The sequence below is a fragment of the Corylus avellana genome, chromosome 1, assembly GCF_965113065.1.
Source record: "Corylus avellana chromosome 1, dhCorAvel1.hap1.2, whole genome shotgun sequence".
NCBI classification, from domain to species: Eukaryota; Viridiplantae; Streptophyta; class Magnoliopsida; order Fagales; family Betulaceae; genus Corylus; species Corylus avellana.
Genome location: NC_142490.1, coordinates 43,970,378 through 43,993,052, shown reverse-complemented (window position 1 = coordinate 43,993,052; position 22,675 = coordinate 43,970,378). Strand labels below are relative to the sequence as shown.

General features: G+C 37.2%; 3 protein-coding genes and 1 non-coding gene across 4 annotated transcripts; 2 read left to right on the top strand and 2 right to left on the bottom strand.

The window, feature by feature from the left end:
• The first annotated feature begins 924 nt into the window (after positions 1-924).
• LOC132169957 (transcription repressor MYB6-like) lies at positions 925-1,880 on the top strand. Its single transcript, XM_059580894.2, has 3 exons — positions 925-1,072; positions 1,178-1,307; positions 1,388-1,880. Exons 1-3 carry the CDS (start codon positions 925-927, stop codon positions 1,878-1,880), a joined length of 771 nt encoding a protein of 256 aa, XP_059436877.2.
• A 247-nt stretch (positions 1,881-2,127) lies between these two features.
• TRNAT-AGU (transfer RNA threonine (anticodon AGU)) lies at positions 2,128-2,201 on the bottom strand. Its single transcript has one exon. It is a non-coding gene; the product is annotated as a tRNA-Thr (tRNA).
• A 5,915-nt stretch (positions 2,202-8,116) lies between these two features.
• Positions 8,117-16,650, top strand: LOC132169955 (uncharacterized). The gene is made up of 5 exons (XM_088515708.1): positions 8,117-8,458; positions 8,865-9,290; positions 9,406-9,654; positions 13,349-14,369; positions 14,514-16,650. Exons 1-5 carry the CDS (start codon positions 8,117-8,119, stop codon positions 16,376-16,378), a joined length of 3,903 nt encoding a protein of 1,300 aa, XP_088371834.1. The 3' UTR covers positions 16,379-16,650.
• Positions 16,651-20,673: 4,023 nt separating this feature from the next.
• On the bottom strand, positions 20,674-21,951 carry LOC132169954 (putative disease resistance protein At5g45440). The gene has a single exon (XM_059580892.2). It carries the CDS (start codon positions 21,949-21,951, stop codon positions 20,674-20,676), a length of 1,278 nt encoding a protein of 425 aa, XP_059436875.2.
• Positions 21,952-22,675: the final 724 nt, after the last annotated feature.

Here is a 22,675-nt window from a genome sequence, read left to right as displayed (position 1 = left end):
AAATGGGTCTAATGAAGTTGGAGTAAGTATAGCATTACTTTAATAGCTTAACCAAGCTTATTAATCTTCGGCTTATTAACAATCAAAGTGAGACATTTTTAATGATGACAACTTAAGCGGATAGAAAATAGGTTAGGACCCAAAGCCTAAGGCCCGATTTAAACTGGCAACTAAATTCAAACTTGGCGTACTCTTGTCTATTTCATTTTTCCATACTCCATGATGTAAGCTAGCATTAAAAAAACCACTTGTCTATAATTTATTTGGTAATTTGCATATTTATTCTACACCTCCAACATGTATTGATGATCAAAGCAAATGGACGTCACAATCCACAACGACCATTTCGGGTTACGTTGCGATAGTTATCACAAACAAATTGAACCATTTCTCACGTTAATTATTAAATAATTAAAAGATACTACCACATAAATTTATAAATAAATAAAAAATGGGTACCACAAACATTTTTCTTTATAAAGTGACTTAATCTGAATATCAACCCTCGCTTCACCATGGAAAAGTACTCTTCCTATGGTCTTTGTTAATGGAAATTATATATGATTTTCTTTAAAAAAAAAAGAAAAAGATAATTATGATTGCTTGACTTTATATTGTTATAAAAAAACTACATAGAAAAAGACGATATAGTTTTCAATGTCGGTCGCTCCTATAGGCTATAGTACCACTTTAATAAGTAAAAAAAAAAAAAAAAAGAAAGAAAAGTAAACCAAGACTTGTTCCAGGAGGGATCCTCAGTTAAATATGCTTGCTTTGTTTTCGAAAGTCTTTGTTATTTCAAAACGTCAAACTTTCAAATGTAACACGTTTTCCCACTGAATCACATGATAAATAGCAATCACCAATCCCCTATCTATGGTGTTTTGAGGTTAATTTGGAAGTTGAAAATGAGCTAAAGTTATTATGACAGAGATGGAGAAGGCTAGTCCCCATGCTGAGAGGAAGATGCCTTTGAGAAAAGGCGCATGGAGTCCTGAAGAAGATCAGAAGCTGACAGATTATATTAAGCGATTTGGCATTTGGAATTGGAGTCAAATGCCAGAGCCTGCCGGTACCAAACACTAAACTTTCCATATTTTCCATGATTACTAAAACTTGGTCATCAATTTGTCATTAATTTGGGTGTTTTTTGAATGATACTCTGATTAACCTTTAGGTCTGGCAAGGTCTGGGAAGAGTTGCAGACTCCGTTGGTTGAACTATCTAAGGCCAGGTATTAAGCGTGGAAACTTCAGCAAGGAAGAGGAGGAAACCATACTCAAGTGGCATCAAGTGTTGGGAAACCGGTAAATATTCATTCATCTGCACATCTTTTGATATTGCAGTGATACTTTTTGAAGTGAGTGTTGTGTTTCTCTTGTTTCAGATGGTCTGCAATTGCATCAAAGCTTGCTGGGAGAACAGACAATGAAATAAAAAATCACTGGCACACTCGCTTGAAAAAGTGCTCTAAGAACAATTTGGCACCAACAACTGTATCCGACATTGAAGTTGACCAGAATGGTTTATCTGGGATTGATCCGAAAGTGTCAGATGATCACTTGGATGGCTCTTTGGGAATACCGATTTCAGTACCGCACCTATTCATGGCTGATGATCTCTCTTCTTCATCAAGCACTGACCCCCCTCACCCTGCTGTTGAAAAAGATGGAAACCAAAGCACGGAGGAGAATTTTGGTTCATCGAATGCATTTGAAGAACTCCAAAGTTTATGGGAGCAGCCATTTTCATTGGAGGAGTACTTGTGCATGGTGGAGACAGAGCCCGGAATTATGGCTCCAACTAGTGCGGTGTGGCTCCAGGAGCCCATATATCCGTCCATTTCTTATGATGGCACGGCGATGGGCTTTGGGATTTAATTAAATGATAAGGTTAGTATTAGTATGTGAACATTTGAATCCTTGGGGGCAAAATAGTTATTTTCTATAAATAATTTACAGATTTCTATATAGCATAATCCCAAATATTGCTTTTTTTTTTCTTTTTTTTTTTCTAATTGGTAAGAGGAAAAATGTTACAAAAAAGGGTCTTTCTCAAATATTGCTTGATTGATTGAAAGGGAATAAGCTAATAATTAGAATTTAGAAAAAAAAAATTACAGGTTTGTGCTTTCATTGAGAGTTGAACTCAAGACCTCCCGCTTACTAAACGGGTGCTCTAACCAACTGAGCTATGAAAGCTACTGTTAAAGTTCGCTAAAGGTCGAGTTTTAGAGTATAAACCCAACCGACAGGTTTTTGAATCACAAGAAACTATTTTGTCGATTAGTGAAGTCAAAACGGTTCACTTCCTCTCTCTCTCTCTCTCTCTCCGTAGGCCATATCATTAACTCATTTAAGACCCATATTCTTTGGACAAAACACCGAAAAAAAATAAATGATATAATTTATTTATTTTTTAATCATATTTTTATTATTATTATTTATTTTTTAATAAATCTTTTAACCATTTTCATAATGAATAGATGAATTGATTATTAAATTTATATTGGGTCTGCATAAGTCTACAAATTTAATAATTTATCTATTAAATTTATAAGATGAGATGAAAAAAAATATTGACGGGAACCATTTCTTACAAAATATTATTGTTTCGCAACCAACTAAATTGCGACTTGTGAGTATATATATATATATATATAAAAGTTGCAATGCCATAAATTGGATTATTTGTTCATGTGACAATATGGATTTTATAGGAGACAATCATTGATGTTATCTAAATCTCACCGTCATTGACAATTTCAAATCCTCATCACACAATCGGGTAAATAACAGTGCGTAGTGTTTGCGGAATGTAATATCTTGGTGCCCACATTCCCAAAAATGTGCCTATTTTCACGTTTGAAAATATTACGAATCTGATAGAATATTCGGGAATATGAGATTTCATGTTTGGTTTACTCCTGGGCATCATGTAATTTTTTTTTTCTTAAAAAAATATCCTTATGTTATGTTCCTATGATCAAGTGAATAAGGTCGTTGTTTGATATAGAATAATTTAAAAATTAGGAAAAAATGTAAAATTAGTCCTTGTGGTTTAATTATATGATTTACAATTAGCTATCTATGGTATCAAATTGAACTTAAAGGTTCATGAGGTATGCCAAAAAAACAATTTAGTTCTTACAATCAAATTTCGTCTACTAATTTAATAGATTCTGTTAGTGTGACATTGACTTAAATAGAACAAGTATCACAATTTTATTGGCTCTAACATTTCACGTTATCATATATAATCTATTAAGGCTCCGTTTACTTCAACGTAAAATGGTTTTCAGAAAATGATTTCCGCATTTTATGGTATTTACTTTGACGTAAAATAGTGGTCAACGGAAAATATTTTCCTTTTAACCGAAAATTCTTCTTTAATTTCGGAAATGAAAACCGTAAACCATTTTTTGACTGTGAGCATCTCATTCTTAAATCGATGGACCTTGCCAAGACCCGCCCAAAACCTTGCAGGAACTTGACCGGGACTCGCATAGGACCCGGTTGGGACCACGCCAGGACCTGCTCGGGACTTGACCGAGACCTTCCCATGACTCGCCCGAGACTTGACTGGAACTCGCCCGTGACTTGCCCGGGACTCGCCTGGACTTGATTGAGACTTGCCCTGGATGCCGCCGGGACCTGCTCGGGACTTGACCAGAACCCCACCAGGACTTGACCGAGACCCGCCGGGGACCCGACTAGGACCTGGTCGGGACTTGATCGAGACCTGCCCGGGACTTGACTGAGATCCATCTGGGATTTGCCTCGGACCCTGCAGGATCCGCCTGGGACTTACCTGGGACCCGCCTAGGACTTGACCGGGACTTGCCCGAGACTTGATCGGAACCCCGTTGGGACTTGCTCGGGACCCCGCCAGGACTTGCCCAGGACTTGACTGAGACCCAGCCAGGACTTGACTGGAACCCGCTTGGGACCTAACCGGGACCCGCTCGAGAACTGACCAGGACCCGCTCGAGAACTGACCGGGACCCGCTCGGGACCTAACTGGGACCCGCCCGGGAGATGACCGGGACCCGCCTGGGAGCTGACCGGGACCCACCCAGGACTTTCCCGGTCGGGTCTAGGTCAAGTCCCATCGAGGTCCCAGGTGAGTCCCGGTCAAGTCCCAGGCAGATCCCAGGTGGGTCTAGGTCAAGTCTCGGCGAGGTCCAGGGCGAGTCCCAGTCCAGTCCTGGGTGGGTCCCTGTTAGGTCTCGGTCAAGTCTTGGGCGGGTCCCGGTCAAGTCCCTACGAAGTCCCAGGTCCTGGCGAGGTCTCGGGCAGGTCCTGGTCAAGTCCCAGCGGGGTCCCAGGCGAGTCCCGCCAGTTAGGTCCAGATCAAATCTCGGTCAAGTCTTAGGCAGGTCTCAGGTGGGTCCCGGGCAAGTCCAGATGAGGTCCCGGATAAATCTTGGTCAAGTTCCTGTGGGGTCTCAGGCATATCCCTGCGGGGTCCCAAACAAGTCCTCGTGCAGGTCCCTGCAGGGACCTTATTGAAAAAAAATATATATAAAAAAAATATTAAAAAAAATTATTTTCCGTGTACGTGGTAAACGCCGTAAAATGATTTCGACAGAAAACATTTTCAGGGAAAATGGCTTCCCTGAAAATATTTTCCGACGAAAACCATTTTACGTCGAAGTAAACGGAGCCTTAGTCAATGAATAAAAATTATTTTTTTGGCATACTTCAACGACCTTTGAGTTCATTTTGATATCACAGGTTTACATAAAGTTAATTGCAAATCAAGTAAACCACATGGATTGATTTTACATTTTTCCCTAAAAATTAAAAATATCATCCAAAACGCAACCACAACAATCAAACTATCAAAGGCCTCCCAGTCTTATAAAAAATACAAGAAATTCAAGGAATTGATAAATTTTGGATTAGGCATAAAATTCCCTAAATCTAATGGGTTCGGTTCATGAGTGTTGAAATCTAACCTACCCAACACTTGCAAGCAATTCTACAACAATCCTGGATTCAAAAAAAAAAATTTTTTTACAACAATCCTATAACGTCCAAGTGTCGTGAATTCAACAAGAAGCTTGTTTGGTTAATCAATTCTTTTTGATTATTTTTTTACTATTTTTTGAGTTTATGTTTGGGTATCTTTTAGTCTTTTACACCAAACTCTAACCTTTTCAACTCAACTACACTCAAATTTTTTTCAACTCAACTAATAATAAACTACAAATAATTTTTTTTAAAAAAATAATAATACCCACCTCCACGGGTGGTCCATCCACAACCCCGCACCTGGGGTGGTGGTCGAACCACCCATAAGTGTTGCGGGGTGGCCGGTGGTGGCTTGGCCACCCCTGTTTGATTCGAGGGATGCCAAGCCACCTATAAACAAAGGCTTGAGGTGGCCGAGTCACCATCTGCCACCCCTTACGGGTGGTTTTCGAACCACCCAAGTTTTAGTGTTTTATTTTTTATTTTATTTTTTTTTGAAAAAATAGAGATTTGTTTTTCATTTATTTTTAGTTTTTTTATTATTATTATTAATTTTTTCAAATATATTCAATGCAATTTACCATCCCAAACATCTTTTTTAATTTTGTTTTATATTCTCTAAAACCATCTAAACATTCAAAAAACCAATTTTCTCGGTATTCAGAATTTTGAATACAGTAAAGAATAATAGAAAATAATAGGGAAAACTTCACAAAACTCCATGAACTTTCACGTGTTTTGAAAGTACCTTTATGAAGTTAAAAAACTCTCAATTAATAATATCGAACTTTTAATTTCTTTCAATTACTCTATTTCGTTAGAATTTTCCTTTAAATCTTGCCAAAAGCAACAAATTTGACATTTTTGTGCTTAGATATTAGGGTAAACTTCACTAAGAATTCACAAACTTTCACTCATTTTGAAATACCCCCCTGAACTTCAAAATCTCTCAATTTAGTCCCCTGAACTTTCAATTGCTCTCAATTTGAACCCTTCCGTTAATTTTAGCCGTTAAAAATTCAAAAAAGACCAAAATATCCCTATTTTTGTTTTTTTTTTTAAATAAAAAAAAGTTTTAAAAGTTGAAATTTTATACAAAAGTCAGGGGTAAAAACATCATGTGACGTTTCAAATCTGACGGAGTGGTCCAAATTGAGAGCAATTGAAAGTTCAGGGAACTAAATTGAGAGATTTTGAAATTCAGGGGGTATTTCAAAATAGGTAGAAGTTTTTGGGTCCTTAGTGAAGTTTTCCCTAGATATTATGTTTAATGCAGGTTATGAAAATACATTAAATGAGATATGTCATGTCGACAATTATCTATTTTAGCTAAGAGTTTAAGTTTATAGCACTAGAGTGCAATGTTGAATAATGTTAGAAGTCGTTCTTGTGTCACTTTAAAAATGATGTGGCTTATAAAATCATGCACTATTGTGTTTGTGATGAATCATTATTGAATTTTGATCAAATAGTAATTTTAGAGTGACACAAGAGTGACTTCTAGAATTATTTTACCGTATTTTATTGCAATATATAAGTCTCTATTGCCTTAGTTTATTAAAAAGTATGAGTTTATAGTTTATCTCATAATAAGGTTAGGAGTTTATCTTTAAGCCAATATAGGAGTTTATCTTCAAGTTAGAGTCGAAGTTTATCTCTAATTCTTTTACTTTGATTCATGTAGTTGTCTATGCAGTCCCCTATTTAAAAGATGATAAACAGTAAGCATAATTAATCCTAAACTTTGTGTTTTAGGTTTTCTCAAAACCTAAAATCTATCAACTCCATTCCGTATTCACTTTCACTGATTCTTTTGAAATCAATTATTTGTACTCTAAGAGGGCTGTTTCTTGTAATTCTTTGCGTCTCTCTAGCAGTTACGCTATTCTGATTCTTTTGAAATTCAACAATGCCTTGCTTGTGTGAGGGTAAGGAGAACTGGAGAAGGTTGGAAGATACCCAGACAAAGGATAAAGTTAAAAAGATGATATTCTAAACGTTGGAATGGGACTAAAATATAGATGTCAGCACGCTATTCTGGTTTATAGTACTTTGGAATATGATTTTTCAATGATCAAAGTGAGAGTATTTTGATCAAATTAGTCATCTGCATGCAGGACACATGACCACTTTTTCATTTATTCTAATGTCTGACGATAACTTATCCAAAATTTCAAATGTCACATTTGTCTGTTCAACTCGAAAACAGACTGTAGTTCAATAGGCTTAAATATATTTACCAATTTTTCTTTAAATATCAAATTGCATACTTCATTTTATCTCTTTGCTCATTCACTTTCGAAGAATTTTCATACCAACATCTTTGTACAAACAAGATTGGCTTATTTTATTCAGAAAAAAAGTGAAAAGATGATATAGTAGAAAAGAGCAAAATCTGAAACACTACTTCGTGGTAGTAAGGGTGGATATATATGTGTCATGGGCGTGCCGGATGAGTTGAAGATTGAAGATTATGACCAAAAGATACATATTACAAACTATAGTTATGTTTCGAATTAGTTATGACTTGTAAGTGTATTTGCTTACAATTTTTTTTTTTTTTTTTAATCCCATCCCCTTCAATTTGTAATACAATGAATTGGATTATTTGTGCAAGTGATGTTGTTGTTAATCTTACATGGATCTTTCTTAAATCTCACCATAACAGACAATTTCAAATCCTGCAACATAATATGTGGGAGACTACATTAAAGATGCCTTAATTAAAAATTTTATGTGGGCTATGGGAGAAACCCATGGCAATGGTTTATATGTACATATAGGTGGGAGGGAAATGTACTTGGAACTCTTCTCTTTATTCCTTTCCTTCCTAGTTTGGGCAAGTATCACCTTTCTACATTAAATGTCTTTAACGTGATACTGCATAAAGGTCACTTCAATTATAAGAAGCATAACTAGACAAGTTGGCTTAGTGCGCTTGAGATTCGGATTCCTCGACAAAGCCTTTAAACTCACAAATCTTAAACAATTAAACCCAAAACCCCAATTATTTTGGACCAGAAACATCTATAAATTCCCAGCTTTGATTTTAACTTAGAGTAGATCGATCTTGGCTTCCCATTTCTGTGTGTGTGACGCTAATACCTCTCTGTTCCATTTGTGATTCTTTTTCGAAAACAATGGCGAGTTCGTCTCAGTCAACCGTTGATCCGGAAACAAGCAATCCCACTATCCAAAATCTTGTCGACAGCCTCACAAAATCCGAGAACTTGCTCGAGGATGTCAAGACGAAGGACAGTTTGAAGAAGTTAATTGCAGGTCTGAAGGATATAGAACCGTTCTTAATGAAATCCGGGCACAACATTGTCGTTGGTGCCCGACTCAAAACTGTTTTAGAAAGGATCCACAAACTCTCCAACAAGTTGGGAGCCTATGATGGTCAAAAAGTTGCCTTGCCAGCAGGGCAACTTAAAGAAGAGGTTGCATCACTCAACAAGATTGTCTCCAAGCTAAAGTCCCAGGTATCTTCGCCGCATAAAACATCCTTCACATTCTCTTATGCATGCGAATCCCCTCCTCAAGGGTTGGAAAAGAGTTTGATGACATACCCACACACTGTTTTCAGGACGTATATAGTTGGTGACTAATTTCTTTATATGACATTAAGTACATGAAATCATGCCGACAAAAGCATGTGATAAGAAAAGATAATGCTACATGTAACAGCATATATATGATTTGATTGGAACCACGCCAATCACTAAAAAAATATTGAATACCCTCCAATTACATGTTAGCATCGCATATTTTGTACTAAAAACATTTATAAATCCCAACTTTGATTTTAACTTACAAGTAGTAGATTTTGGCTTCGCATTTCTGTGTGACACTGACACCTCTCTCATCGATTTGTGATTCTTTTTCCAGCTGACTGTTAATAAGGAAATAAGCGAGTCCATTATCCCAAATCTTGTCAATCACCTCACCAAAGTTGTTGAGAAGTTGCAGAAGAGCACCGACAAAGTCAAGGGATATCATAAAGACAACATGTTGGAGCATCTGAAGAAGTTGCTGATGAGCACCGAGAAAGTCAAGGGATATGATAAAGACAAAATGTTGGAGCATCTGAATGGGCTAATTGCGAATCTGAATAAAATAAAAGAGTTCTTCATGAACTCCGGGCAGGACATTGCCGAAGGAGCCCAAGTCAAAAATGTTTTAAAAAGTATCCTCCACGAACTCTCCAACTGTTTGAAAACCGTTTGTGGTGTAAAAGTTGCCTTGCGAGCAGTACTAGAACTCGAAGCTGAGTTTGAAAAACTCAACGAGATTGTCTCCAGGCTTAAGCGCCAGGTATCATCCATCACATTCTCTAATGCCAATCCATCCTCAAGGCTTTGTATTTCTGTGTGACACTAACACTGCTTCTCTCTTCCATTTGTCATTCTTTTTCCAAAAAAAATGGTAGGAAGAAACCAAGTCCAAAATCCGATCTCTTGTTGGCCACCTCAGTACTGAAGCTGAGAACTTGATTAACTTCGGTGACAACAAGGCCAAGGCCAGAGGTGATCTCGTCAAAACTGTTTTAGAAAGGACCTTCTCAGCTGAAAAGCTCTACGATTTGGGAACTGATGATGATGGTAAAAAAGTTGATCACTTGCCAGCAATGAAAGCCAAGCTTGACGAACTCATGACTCTCATAGGGCGGAAGGACCAGGTATCCTCTTTAATAATGCAATATTCTTCGCTTTCTCTGATGCCAATCCCACCTCCCGGGTTGGAAAAGAGTTCGATCACATACTCACATTGTTTTAAGGATGTACCCGTTTGGGTCAGACATGTTTTAAGAGGTTACAGAGCAATTACTATATAATATGTAGAATTAAATGCATGCTAAGAAAATAGTTTCAAATTAAAAACTTTGTTAAATGGATATTAAGGTCATGTTTGAGTGTGTATTTGAGGGGCCTAAAAGTACATTTAACATTCAAAAAATTCGTTTGAAGAAAAAAGTATCAGTTTGGTAAAAAGAATTGAAAGCGTTTTTAAGTGTTCAAAAAGCCTAAAAATTGATAAAACGCACTTTTGACAAAACCTTAAAAATAAAACTTTTGCCAGAAAACACACACACACACACACACACACACACACACACACATATATATATATATATATATATATATATATATATATATATAACTTAAAAGCTCTATTTATCAAATACAATCTCAAACATGCTCTAAGAGTCTGTTTGAGTATGTGTTTGAGGGGCCTAAAAGTGTGTTTAACACTCAAAAAGTCTGTTTGAAGACAAAAGTATCTGTTTGGTAAAAAAAAATTGAAAGCGTTTTTAAGGGTCCAAAAAGTTTTTTTTTTTTTTTTTACTTAAAAACTCTATTTTTCAAATACAACTCCAAACATGCTCTAAGAAACATTTGGAATTTTGTTCGGAGAGGTCTATTTGGGTCTATTCTAACTAATTTCCATCCATCTTAACCTTACCATAATATTAAATTGGACTGTTTCCCTAATCTGCTCTAATTACTAAGCTCATGCTACCTTAAACATAAGTTTTTTAAGGAAAATCATTCTTATCTCATTAATAGAGGAGCCAAGAGCATTAAAACTCTTACAATCACAGAACATAACGTTCTGAAAGATCCTAGCTGAAGCTAAAAGATCGAAGCCGTAACTAAAAGATTACACATCAAAGACGCTAAACATCCGCTAACCTATAACTAATCTTCATTTGAAATAACAGATTTGCGCTAGGCAGACACAAACTAATGCATAGGTAGTTCTAATTCCTCGACCCTGGGATCAAAAGGACCCCATGCTAACACACATCCTCCTCGACCCGAAAGCTAGGATATTGTTCACATCCACAACCCCAAGGGTCTGGACTAAAATAACAAGTTAGTAGATCAAGAGAGAGGACGTGGCCTTATTACAAGCAGCAAGAAAACAAGGAAAATACAGGGAAAACAACACATCCTAACCAAAATATAGGGAAAATCAAAGCAATACAGTTGAAAATTAAAAAACAGGAGCACACTAAGCGGATGGTAGCAGCCGAAAGAAAAGCCGATCGCATGCTTGCCGGAAACTGATGCGTAGGTCGTGTTGGAAGCACATCGCAGTGGGGACGCGTGAAAAGACCCGGAAGAAGATTGTAGACGGCAAAACTAGCGCGGAGGAGATCGGCGGCACACTTTAAGAACGCCGGGGGGGGGGGGGGGGGGGAAGTTTGAGTGAATCCCCCATGAGCGGCACCCACAAAGTTTGCCCAAACATACACCTAGCAAGAAAAAATAGACAAGCAGACAAAGAACAACAACAGGGAAAAGAAAGCGAAATCCAAAAACAAACACAAAAAAAAAAAAACACAGATTGGGGAAGAGAGGGGGGAAGGAAAATGAGGAAGGGAGGGGGCAAAAGATCAGGAAAAGAGAGGGGGAAAACAAATTGGGGAAGGGAGGGGACGGGAGAAACTCCCCCTCTCCAACTGTGCGGCACTTCCTTAAGCTCTGCTAGGGTTTGAAATCTAAGAAAATCTTTATCTTAAACATAAGTTAGCTAGGCCCACTAGTCTATTGAGAAATGAGAATGGATCAAATAGATTTATTTTTATTTTTTTTAAACATTCGTAACATGTTCTTATTGAATATTCCAGAACCTAATTATTCTCTTAATTCATTCAATTGTTGTGTCTATGGTATGATTGCTGTTTATATATACAAGGATTTTTTTTATTATTATTATTTATTTATTTTTATTTTTTTAATATTCTACCTATATTATGAGATGTGATAAATCATACCCCATATTCTTTTTTCTCTTAGCAATAACATTGTGAGTGAAAACCATATTTGATTATCTACTTTGGTGGAATTAATACCCGGTGGAATTAAGAGTTCTAGACTCTAGTTATACGACACACTATATATGTTATCTTCTTTCGATGTTGGAATATTTTGCTAATCTATTAATTCCGATTTTAAGAACATGTGAGTTTATGTGTGTTGTTTTCTAACATGTAATGAAAGTGAAGATACACGTGCTATAGTTGAAATTGTAAGAACAATGAAATCATGCAAGTGATTTATCGAACACGAAAAAAAATGTTCAAGAAAAACAAATAATAATATAGGCAACGTGCTATACTTGAAATTGTAAGAACAATGAAATCATGCAAGTGATTTATCGAACACGAAAAAAAATGTTCAAGAAAAACAAATAATAATATAGGAGCATATGATTTGTTGTACACATGACTATATGTAGGAGTTGAAGCACTACATGCTCTTAAAAATAATACATAGAGAGTAAGAAGATTGATTACTTACGTACGAATGGAGTTGGAGATGGAGAAATTTTTTTCCATAAGATCTTTGTTTGTGTAGATTGGTAGGAGAAGGTCATGAAATCAATTTTTTTTCTTGCGACTATGGGGTGGCCGATTCTAGGTGGTGCTAGGGTTCTTGGAGAGTGCTTTCATCTACCATATTTTTTTTTCCTTAAACTTATCCTTTCTGTGCTTTAAACTTATCTCTTTCATGCTTTAGCTCAAACCTTGCTACAAGCTCTTCTAACTAATCATATGTTTTCTTCTTGTGTCATATGACAAGAGAGTTGTATTAACCACTTCTAACTCTCAAGTGTTTTTTTTCTCATACATTAATGCCCTAATTAAATAATCATAGAAAGTAGGACCGATGCCAACAAAAGTATCACTTTATCTTCTTTTTCAATCTCTACTCCAAATTTTGAGAATTATGTATTCAACATTTTAAACTTGTTGATGTGCTCAAGCAGATATGTGTTTTTCTTCATCTGTAAACATATAATTGTTTATTCACATACAACTTATTCGTTAATCATTTTGTCATATGCAAACTTTTAAAATTCTATTGATTTATCTAATAAATTAAGATGAATTGCACTAGCAGCCTTGCATCCATCTCACTTATCATCATCCTTATTATCGGGTTTCTTCGCCTTTCCCAATATATAACACATTGTAAACTTCTTGATGAATCAAAAGATTTTTCATTATTCTTTGCCAAAAAGAGAAATTGTTTTTGCCATTTAACTTCTTTACTTCATATTTCATGATCATCATATTGACCAAAATCATAAATTTGAAAACCTGGCTCGCTCTAATATCACTTGTTGTGCAAAAGATGATAATTACTGTAAATAAAACGAAACAACCACACATACGAACACTAAGATTTATGTTAATTGTTCCCTTAACGTGAGACACAAATTTAATTACTATAAAAAATGAAATAAATCTAAAAAACAAATAGTTTTTCACGTGGATTTTACAAAATCAAATCTGAATGATTTATATTGTAATCTGTAGTTGGGATTTTGCACGAATTAATTTGAAGTCATTTATACAGCAGGCACCGGTACTATCGGCGAAATCTGGAGATGGTTCTACGAAAGTTTCGGAAATAAGCGAGACCATTATCCCCGGTGTTGTGAAGCGCCTCCAGCTAGCCAATATGTACTCCCAGATAGCTCAGAGCGCGGTCGAGGGCGAGGGCGAGGGCGCGGACAAGGGCGAGGACACGGGCAAAGAACTAAAGAAGCTAACGAATGATCTGAGTTACATAAGAAGTTTCCTGAAGAACATGGAGGACAATTCGAAGAGCTTAAGCAACAAAGTTAAGACCTTCGAGGACACTGCCACTGTCTTCGTCAACGCTCTTATACGGCACAGCGACTTTCAAGAATCGCAAACTGAACTTCAAGGCCAACAACAAGGATCACAAACTGAACTTCAAGACCAAGAACTCAAAGCCAAGATTCGCGTACTCAATAAGGTTGTCATGAAGTTGAAGCACCAGATCTCCTCGTCGAATAAATTGTCTCCCACAGACTCTGATGCCGACTGGTACAAGAAGGTCATGAGCGAGTTTGATCACAGCCAAGTGCTTGATATATTGCCTGTCTTACATCAAGATGACCAAAAATTTAAGAGCAGCCAATTTAAGAGCAGCCCAGCCTTCCGAGACTTTCGGAAAGTTTATGAGAATCTGGAGCTCCGAACAAAGCTGTGCTTGTTGTGTTTTGCTGTAATTCCGGAAAACGAGGTTGTGAAGAAGAGGTTTATGACACATTGGTGGTTTGGAGAAGGCTTTGTTAGCTCACTGGATGACAACGCTGCTGATCAAATCTTTGAAGAGCTGGTGAAGAAGAACTGCATTGAGCCCGTAGATGAGAAGTACAAGTATGTCGTGGACAGCTATAAGATGAATCCTTTGATTCGTTCTGCGGTGATTCTGCTTGCCAAGGAAGCTCAGTTCTTTGATTTTGATGACAAAAACAATCCCAGTGCCATTTTTCACAAGTCTTACCGGGCGTGTTTAGTCGATGAATTTAAGTATGGAGAATTATTTAAAAGTAAAATCGACTTGACTGGTAAAAATGGATCGAAAAGGAAAAATGAACCGAAAAGGAAAAATGAAGGGAGTGGCCATGGACCAGGGCCAACTTCCTCTGCATCGGATCCAGGGCCAACTTCCTCTGCATCCGATTCTGGGCCAAAGTTGAAGTTGGATCCAGAGAAACTGCAAGTAATATTCAACGTCAATGAGCCTTATCCTGATGTTTTTGATTTGGAGTGGTTTTCAAAGTTGAAGAATGTCAAAGTTCTTTATTTGGGAAGGTGGCAGACCTCAGCTAAGCATCATATTGAAGTAGAGGGCATTGATTTCTTGACAGGGTTGAAAAGTATGAAACTTTTAAGGTTTCTCAGCCTTCAAGGAATTTCTAGAATTACCAAGCTTCCTGATTCCGTATGTAAGCTCGTAAATTTGATGATCTTGGATCTTAGAGCGTGTCACAATCTAGAGGCAATTCCAAGTGGAATCGGCTCACTCAAGAGTCTGACACACTTGGATATATCTGAATGTTACCTGGTTGATTACATGCCCAAAGAGATTATCTCTCTCTCTAAGCTCCAAGTTCTTAAAGGGTTTGTAGTCAGTCACCACGACTCACGTGCAAATCCTAACTGTAGTCTTGAAGATTTGTCAAAATTGCGCGAGCTAAGGAAATTGAGCATCTACACAAACTCGAATGCATTCCCTGACGATAAAGATGTGACCACTCTTGTACATATTTTAGGGCTTCGAAAGCTGACAATTACTTGGGGAGCGGGAGCTTTTCTACCCAAATCAGACAACAATGCTAAGAAAGAAAAGGGTGCACCACAAGCAACGGAAGATAAGAAAACACAAGGCGTGGATGGGACACAACCAATTCCAGCAACCGGAAAGAGTCCAGAGGAAAGTGTAGAAAAGAAAAGGCAAGCCAGGGATGCAGCACAACCAATTGCAGCAGCCGCCAAGAGTCCAGAGGAAAGTGAAGAAAAGAAAAGGCAAGCCAGGGATGCAGCAGAACCAATTGCAGTAGCCGCCAAGAGTCCAGAGGAAAGTGAAGAAAAGAAAAGGCAAGCCACGGATGCAGCACAACCAATTGCAGCAGCCGCCAAGAGTCCAGAGGAAAGTGAAGAAAAGAAAAGGCAAGCCAGGGATGCAGCAGAACCAATTGCAGTAGCCGCCAAGAGTCCAGAGGAAAGTGAAGAAAAGAAAAGGCAAGCCACGGATGCAGCACAACCAATTGCAGCAGCCGCCAAGAGTCCAGAGGAAAGTGAAGAAAAGGAAAGGCAAGCCAGGGATGCAGCACAACCAATTGCAGCAACCGCCAAGAGTCCAGAGGAAAGTGAAGAAAAGAAAGGGCAAGACAGGGATGCAGCACAACCAATTGCAGCAACCGCCAAGAGTCCAGAGGAAAGTGAAGACAAGAAAAGGCAAGACAGGGATGCAGCACAACCAATTGCAGCAACTGCCAAGAGTCCAGAGCAAAGTGAAGAAAAGAAAAGGCAAGACAGGGATGCAGCACAACCAATAACTACAACGACCACCACAACTCTGAAAAACAGTGGGGATAACAAAAATGTGTCACAACCAAGGGAACGAAGCACCATGAATCCCGAGAATGTTGGAGATAATAGAAAGCAAGACAGGTTTGGAACAGCACCGGCATCAACGAGTGACAGTAAACCAGTTATCTCTGGACCTAATACATTAGAAGCACCGACGGGTCCCACAGATGGGAAAGTTATTAAGAAACTAGAGAAATTGGATTTGAAGTGTTACCCTGGTACGACAGCACCCATTTGGTTGCAGCCAAGAAATCTTCCAGAGCTAAACAAACTCTACATCAGAGGAGGGACCCTCCAAAATCTAAGTTCAGACAAGTGGGAGAAAGTTGAGGTACTACGTCTCAAGTTCTTGAGTAACTTAAAGATGGATTATAAAAAGCTCCGGTCATCATTTCCAAAATTGATCTACTTGGAGAATTTCAAATGCCCTAACCTTACTTATTTTCCGTGCAATGAGAAAGGAATAGTATGGCTGAAGTAATTAACTGAAAGATGAAGTAAGAGCAGTTGAGAGACACAACATTATACATTCACTCACTCGGTTGCTCCTAACAAGATGACTCAGACTATCAGAAGTATGTTATGTTTCCTGCCCAGTTTTTGAATTTAATTCTGTTTGGTGTGTGTACTTTTGTGGATTTCAATAAGTCGCAATATTCTTGTGCATCTCCTTGACTCCATCCCTCCTCAATTGGATCTAGATGCCAAGGTTGTGCATTAGTAGAGCATGTGGCATTCTTTTTAAGAAAATAAATGTAAGGATGAAGAGATATAATAGTTATCTTGATGTACTCTTATCTGTATAATCACAGCAAGTAATTTGAAGTATAAAATAATGGTTATAAATGGATGGAAAAAGAGAATTAACTTCTACAAGAATTTAGTATAAACTAGGTTTTTTTTGTTCCCTCCAATAGCAATAAGCCACGTCAGATTGGAACACCAAGACAATTTAACATGAAAACTCTAGATTACCCATACTATATATCTACAAAAAAAAAAAAAACGAGAGATCTGAAACCTTCTTAAAGAGAACACCACCCACACGGGCCACACCCTCCATCCCCCACCCAAAAGAAATATACTAATAAATTTTCTTGGTAAACACAATCACCCAAAGAGGCAGAAACTCATTCAATTTCACATAGTGAATCCATACATGCCCAAGCCTTTCCAAATAACAGTTCAAACTAAGCACACTTGAATTCAAAGAACACAAAGAGAGACACCTTTATTATTATTATTATTTGACGAACGAAATAACAAGCCCATGAAAACCCACTTCTTCTTGATCAGCATCAATACCATTCTGCAAGTCCGCGCCTTTTTGGCACCATCACGACTAGCTCTCCGCCAATACACCTCGTGCTTGCCATCTTCGGCCTCGTCAAAGCCGGGAGTCGAAACCGCAAAAGATCAAGCTAGAAGCTTATCCAAGAACGAACAATCTCCAACCTCCGTTCCTCTTATCAAGATCTTTGACACGCCCGGGAAGATTTCGATTGTGTGCGCTCGGACAACGTTGGTGATGTTTGTGCCTTCGGTGGTTGACTTGTGCTGGCGGAGGAACAGAGTTATGGAGGATATGGGCTTATTCTTTTGCCTTTTTGGTGTAGATATTATTTTTTTTTAAAAAAAAAAAATCATCCTTATTTCCCTCACTTAATTTTTAAAAAATAATGTTAATCTAAAATCAGAAGAACATGAAAACGACAGGGGAGATAATCTGTTGTTTTCTTGTTGGAAAGAAGCTCAAGAATAACCAAACATTTCCCTTTCTTGTTAAATTGTCTTAGTGGGTTATTGCTATTGGAGGGGACAATGGTCCTGTAAAAGTTATTCTCACTTAGCCTCCCCAAATTATCATCACTTCCACGCTTATAATTTCAAAGTTTAAAAATGAACATTTAACAACCTGCAATTGCAAATTGTGTCAAGAAAATGGGTGGACCACAGACAATTTAACAAGAAATAGGGTTTTGAGGTTGAAGAGTCCGAAGAGGTTGGGAATGGGTTGGCATGGATGATCACAAAGAGACATTAAGGGTGTTTTTAGGATGGTAATTTCGATCTGCGTTTTTAAAAGAAATCGCAAAACGCAAAGTGTTTGGCATTGCGATTTTTATAAGCAAGCTTGGCCCGCTTGGGAGTACTTATTTAAAAAAGCTCGAATTTAAAGTAAAATTACGATTTCACATAACAAATAATTGGCGCAATAATTACCAAATTTTCGAACGGGAATGAAAAATACCCACTTAAAATATGTTAAAAACGTCTCTTCTTTATTATATGTCTGTTTGAAATTTCTGTCTCAAAAAAAAAAAAAAAAAAAAACTCTTAGTACTGCTGGGTCAGATAAGGATACATATGTTAGGACTTAAGACTTTTTAGCCGTTAGGACTTGAACTTTTTTATTTTTATAAAAATGTTTTTATTTTTTAAAAAAAAAAAAAAACATTTTGCAACATCTTTGCAATTTTTTTATTTTTTTATTAAAAAATTGGTATTTTGGGCATTTTAAAAAAAAATTAATGGAAAATCCTAACAAAATTGAGCAATTGAAAGTTCGATATCCTTAATTGAGAGTTTTTAACTTTGAGGGTAGTGTTAAAATGAGTGGAAGTTTATGAGAGTTTTTTAAAGTTTCCCAAAACATTTATGTCATTTATGTAAACGAAGTAAAACCACTAACGTCTATTTTTGACAAACAACCTCAATTTGTGTTTGTTTTGGCACTTGAACAACTTAAAATAAATTTCTAGACCATGGGTTTTACCACTCACGATAAATTACCATGTCATCAACATAAAGGCAAACAATGACACCATAATCTTTTGTGAATTTTGAATAAAATACACATTTTAGCTCAATTATGTTTGAAAACATTAGATTAAATAACATAATCAAGCTTTTCATGCCATTGTTTTGATCTTATTTCAAACCATATAATGACTCAACTCATTTACAGACTTTCTTTTCATTTTCAAGTTGAACAAACCCTAGCCTTCATGTTGTTCTGTGTATACATTCTCACTAAGATCACTAATTAAGAATGCCGTTTTTACATCCATTTTATGCACATACAAATCATTTTTAGATGCAAGAGCTATAAGAACGCGAATATATATATATATGAAAATAAGCTTTGCCATTCTCTTGTCTAAAGCCTTTTGTAAGATCACCATATATACTTAGATAATGGTGTATAGGTATCAAAATATTCTATACCTTCTTTTTGTCTAAAGCGTTTTGCAACTCACCTTACTTTGGTTTAGATTGTCCTATCAAAATTATAATTCCTTCTAAATATCCATTTTCAGCCTATAGGTTTGGAACCTAGAGGTAAATCCACTAGTATCCAAGTATTATTTGGCATTATTTGATAGTATTGAGTCTATTTCATAATTTACAGTTTCTTTCCAGAAGGCTACGTCTCTAGATCACATAGATTCATCAAAACTTGTTGGATCGTCATCTATGTTAAGTACAATGGGTATTTTATTAAATATTGTATCTATGTCTCCTTCCACAAGGAAGACTATAGCTTGAGATGAAATAAAATGAGGACTAGATTCTTTTCCTCTATCAATTCTAAGGATTTTTATTTTCTACTTGAATGTTGACAAAGGCACCCCTTTTACTTTTCATTAAATACACATTAGAAAAATCATCTATGAATGTAATAAAGTATCTTCTACATCCCCTACTTAAGGTACCATTTAATTCACATATGTTAGAATGTACGAGTTCTAAGATTTGTGGATATCTTTGGATTGTGGGGAATGGTTTTTTAGTCATTTGAGCTTGAATACACATTTCACACTTGGCATTATTAACATGCTTATAAATATATATCTTAAATTTTTAAAATTTAAATGTGCTTAGCAACCATGTCATAAATAAGGTAACTCTACAATATAAGAAGAATGTGAATAATTTCATTAATAATACTGAGTTTAAACATTCCATCACAAAAATGACATTTTCCTAGAAATACCTCATTCCTAGAAGGGGTGGTTTGGGGTTGCGGAACCACCCCGTGGCCTTGGGGGTAGTTCCACCACACCCAAATTCGAGCAGAGATAGAGAGAGTGGTCAAACCACCCCCCAAAGCGTATAATGTGGCTCAACCATCACCACATTGGCCAAAAAGGGTGGCCCAACCACCCCTTCTAAGTGGTCAAACCACCCGATAGACCTCAAGCCACCCCACTCTCTTTTTATAAAAAATAAATAAATAAATAAATAAATTATTTGTTGTTAGGATCTAGGCTTTTCAGTTAAAATGAATAGCCCATATTAAATGTATTGCGCCGGATCTCAATCCCTCTTTTTGTCTATATGGCATTCTCATGTTTTAAAAATGTGAGTAAACAAGAGAAGAGTCTCTTCCTCATTATATTTAATATAAATTATAGTCTCATTTTCAAAACAAAATTGAAAGTACTAGGCAGTCCATATGCATGTTAAAGACACAAATTTCAATATATTGGATCATCCAAATATACCTCTAAAAGTTTATATAACTTAATTACTAAGAGACAATACAATGTATTATATAAAAATGTATATATATAGATAATTTATTACATGCCAAAGAAATTAAAATGTACTATATAACATGAGGACCACATTGGCGGTACTCGAGTCATAATTAAAAAAAAAAAAAAATGTTACATATTCATTTTTTAGTCATATCTTTTGCAAATCTATCACTGAATTTGTAGAACCTACATGTGGTACCACAAATTCAATAATGAAAAAGATGGGCAGTCTTTACTTAAGGAAATCTTGATACTCACCCATCATTGTTGCAGTTAATGGTAGGCCCGCACACTTTTGTAAGATTTCCTCCTTTAGAATTCCCGTATTAATTTGGAGCTCGGCGATGTCGTATGTCCTGTTTGATTGTTGTTCAGCCGCCTTTTTGAATATAGACCAGAAGCTATCCGGATCTGAAAGGGGTAGAACCCGATGTAGGATTCCCTCCCCGCCAACCATCTCCTTTGCTAATTCCACATTCCTGCTAGTCACAATAACTGCTGCCCCGCACCCTTTTGGCAGTCCAAACGCAAGATGATCCCATTCTCCCACGCGAGTTGGTGAATAATTCAACTGTCCGTACCACTCTTCTGTGCTGCTGGCATCATCCAACACAATCAGATACCTCTTCCCCTGCAATTGCAGGTGAAGAGCATATAGTAGCCCCTTGAGTTTATGTTCCTCCTCGTCAACCTTGTTGATGATCTTCTTTTCTACTCCAAGGCTCTCCAACATTCTCTTGAGGATTGCTACTCTTTGGTCCTTATCGTCTCCAGGCTGTGTTGACATGGATATCCAGATCCTTGGCAGGAAGTAGTCCTTCACCTCCGGTTTATTGAACAAGAATTGGGAAAGTGCTGTTTTTCCAATACCAGCCTTACCCATGATGCCTATTGCCTTGAAACGATCCTCACTTCCTGGCCTGACAAGTACCTTTTCCAGTGAGGTTACATCGTTATCAAACCCATAAACAATATTCGACGCACCAAATGACACAGCGCTCGGCTGGGTTGGTGGGCTGGGTTTAGTATCACCAATATCACCCTGTTTGCGAACAGAATCCTTCTTCAAGCTTTTGAGTTCGAGTTTAACCTTCATATCAGTTAGCTTCCTCTGTAAGTTCATACGGGTTCTTAGGTCTTTATTTGACACCACATTGAACTCCGTCCAAAGATCGTTGAGGCAGTAAAGCTTTTCCCTGATTCCAAATTCCTCAGGTGGAGGTTGGTTAATAAGATCGATTTCTTGATCAAGCGAAACCTTTATACCACGAAATAGGCCCAATAGGGATTGGTTCGATAAAGGGTACTGGTCGTAGATGGGAATTTTGGAGGAACTTATCTCATTGTTTTCAACACCATAGCAGAATTTCTTCTTTAGAAATTGATCAATCTCCTTCTCCATGTCTGTCTGCACTCTTCTTGCTCCAACTGTAGTCTGTGGTAGGAGCCGGGAGGCAATCTTATATGTATGTAGTTTCGTGAGGACCAGATATATATATATGAGGGCCATTGTACGTACTTGGGCAACTCCTCTTTTCTTTATTCCTTCCTTCGCAGTTTGGGGGAACATAATTTTCATTACCTTTCTACATCACATGACTAGAGATCGAGGATCACCTCAATTGCAAGTAAGCATAAAGATTTCCGATTTGTAACGAAAAGAATCGTGGTTGGTTTAAGATTTCCACTTTGTTTTTCCTTTCCTAAATGGGTAAGCATATATGCTGTTGGCAGCACCATAACTTAGCCCAGTGGGTCCGGGATCTAATGCCCCTATCCTCCCTCACTGAAGCTAGAAATGTTACTTTGGGTCTTTATTTGCTAAAACAATAAAGACCTGTGTACATCTTGGCATATCAAAAACCTAGTTCAACGTTCTCAATGAGTAGGTCAATCGGCTGTGAATCACGCTTATTAAAACAGAGGTCACTAGTTCAAATTTCTCATTCCTCTTCCCTTGTGTAGACATGTTAAAAAAAAAAAAAAAAAAAAACCTACTTCAACAGTACTGGCTCGTCTGTCTACCCATGGACATCAAATAATTAATAATTAATGCCCGAGCAGCAGCGGGTAAAAATGGATCATTTTTATTTCATTTGAAATAGAGAGTATTTATTTAATACATTTAAGAGGATAATATTATTTAAAAAATTTGCTCCTGAAAAGATAAGGACAATATTCCCCTCCTAAATGGATTCCTTTTTCGCAGCAGGCATGCGCCAATACCACCTTCA

What these genes read in the sequence shown, in the direction of transcription:
- LOC132169957 (XM_059580894.2), top strand. Translation starts at nt 925, where the DNA reads ATGACAGAGATGGAGAAGGCTAGTCCCCATGCTGAGAGGAAGATGCCT. An exon ending in TCAAATGCCAGAGCCTGCCG is followed by an intron (nt 1,073 to 1,177) that starts GTACCAAACACT and finishes ATTAACCTTTAG; the next exon opens with GTCTGGCAAGGTCTGGGAAG. An exon ending in CATCAAGTGTTGGGAAACCG is followed by an intron (nt 1,308 to 1,387) that starts GTAAATATTCAT and finishes CTCTTGTTTCAG; the next exon opens with ATGGTCTGCAATTGCATCAA.
- LOC132169955 (XM_088515708.1), top strand. Translation starts at nt 8,117, where the DNA reads ATGGCGAGTTCGTCTCAGTCAACCGTTGATCCGGAAACAAGCAATCCC. An exon ending in TCTCCAAGCTAAAGTCCCAG is followed by an intron (nt 8,459 to 8,864) that starts GTATCTTCGCCG and finishes TTCTTTTTCCAG; the next exon opens with CTGACTGTTAATAAGGAAAT. An exon ending in TCTCCAGGCTTAAGCGCCAG is followed by an intron (nt 9,291 to 9,405) that starts GTATCATCCATC and finishes AAAAAATGGTAG; the next exon opens with GAAGAAACCAAGTCCAAAAT.
- LOC132169954 (XM_059580892.2), bottom strand. Translation starts at nt 21,951, where the DNA reads ATGGCCCTCATATATATATATCTGGTCCTCACGAAACTACATACATAT.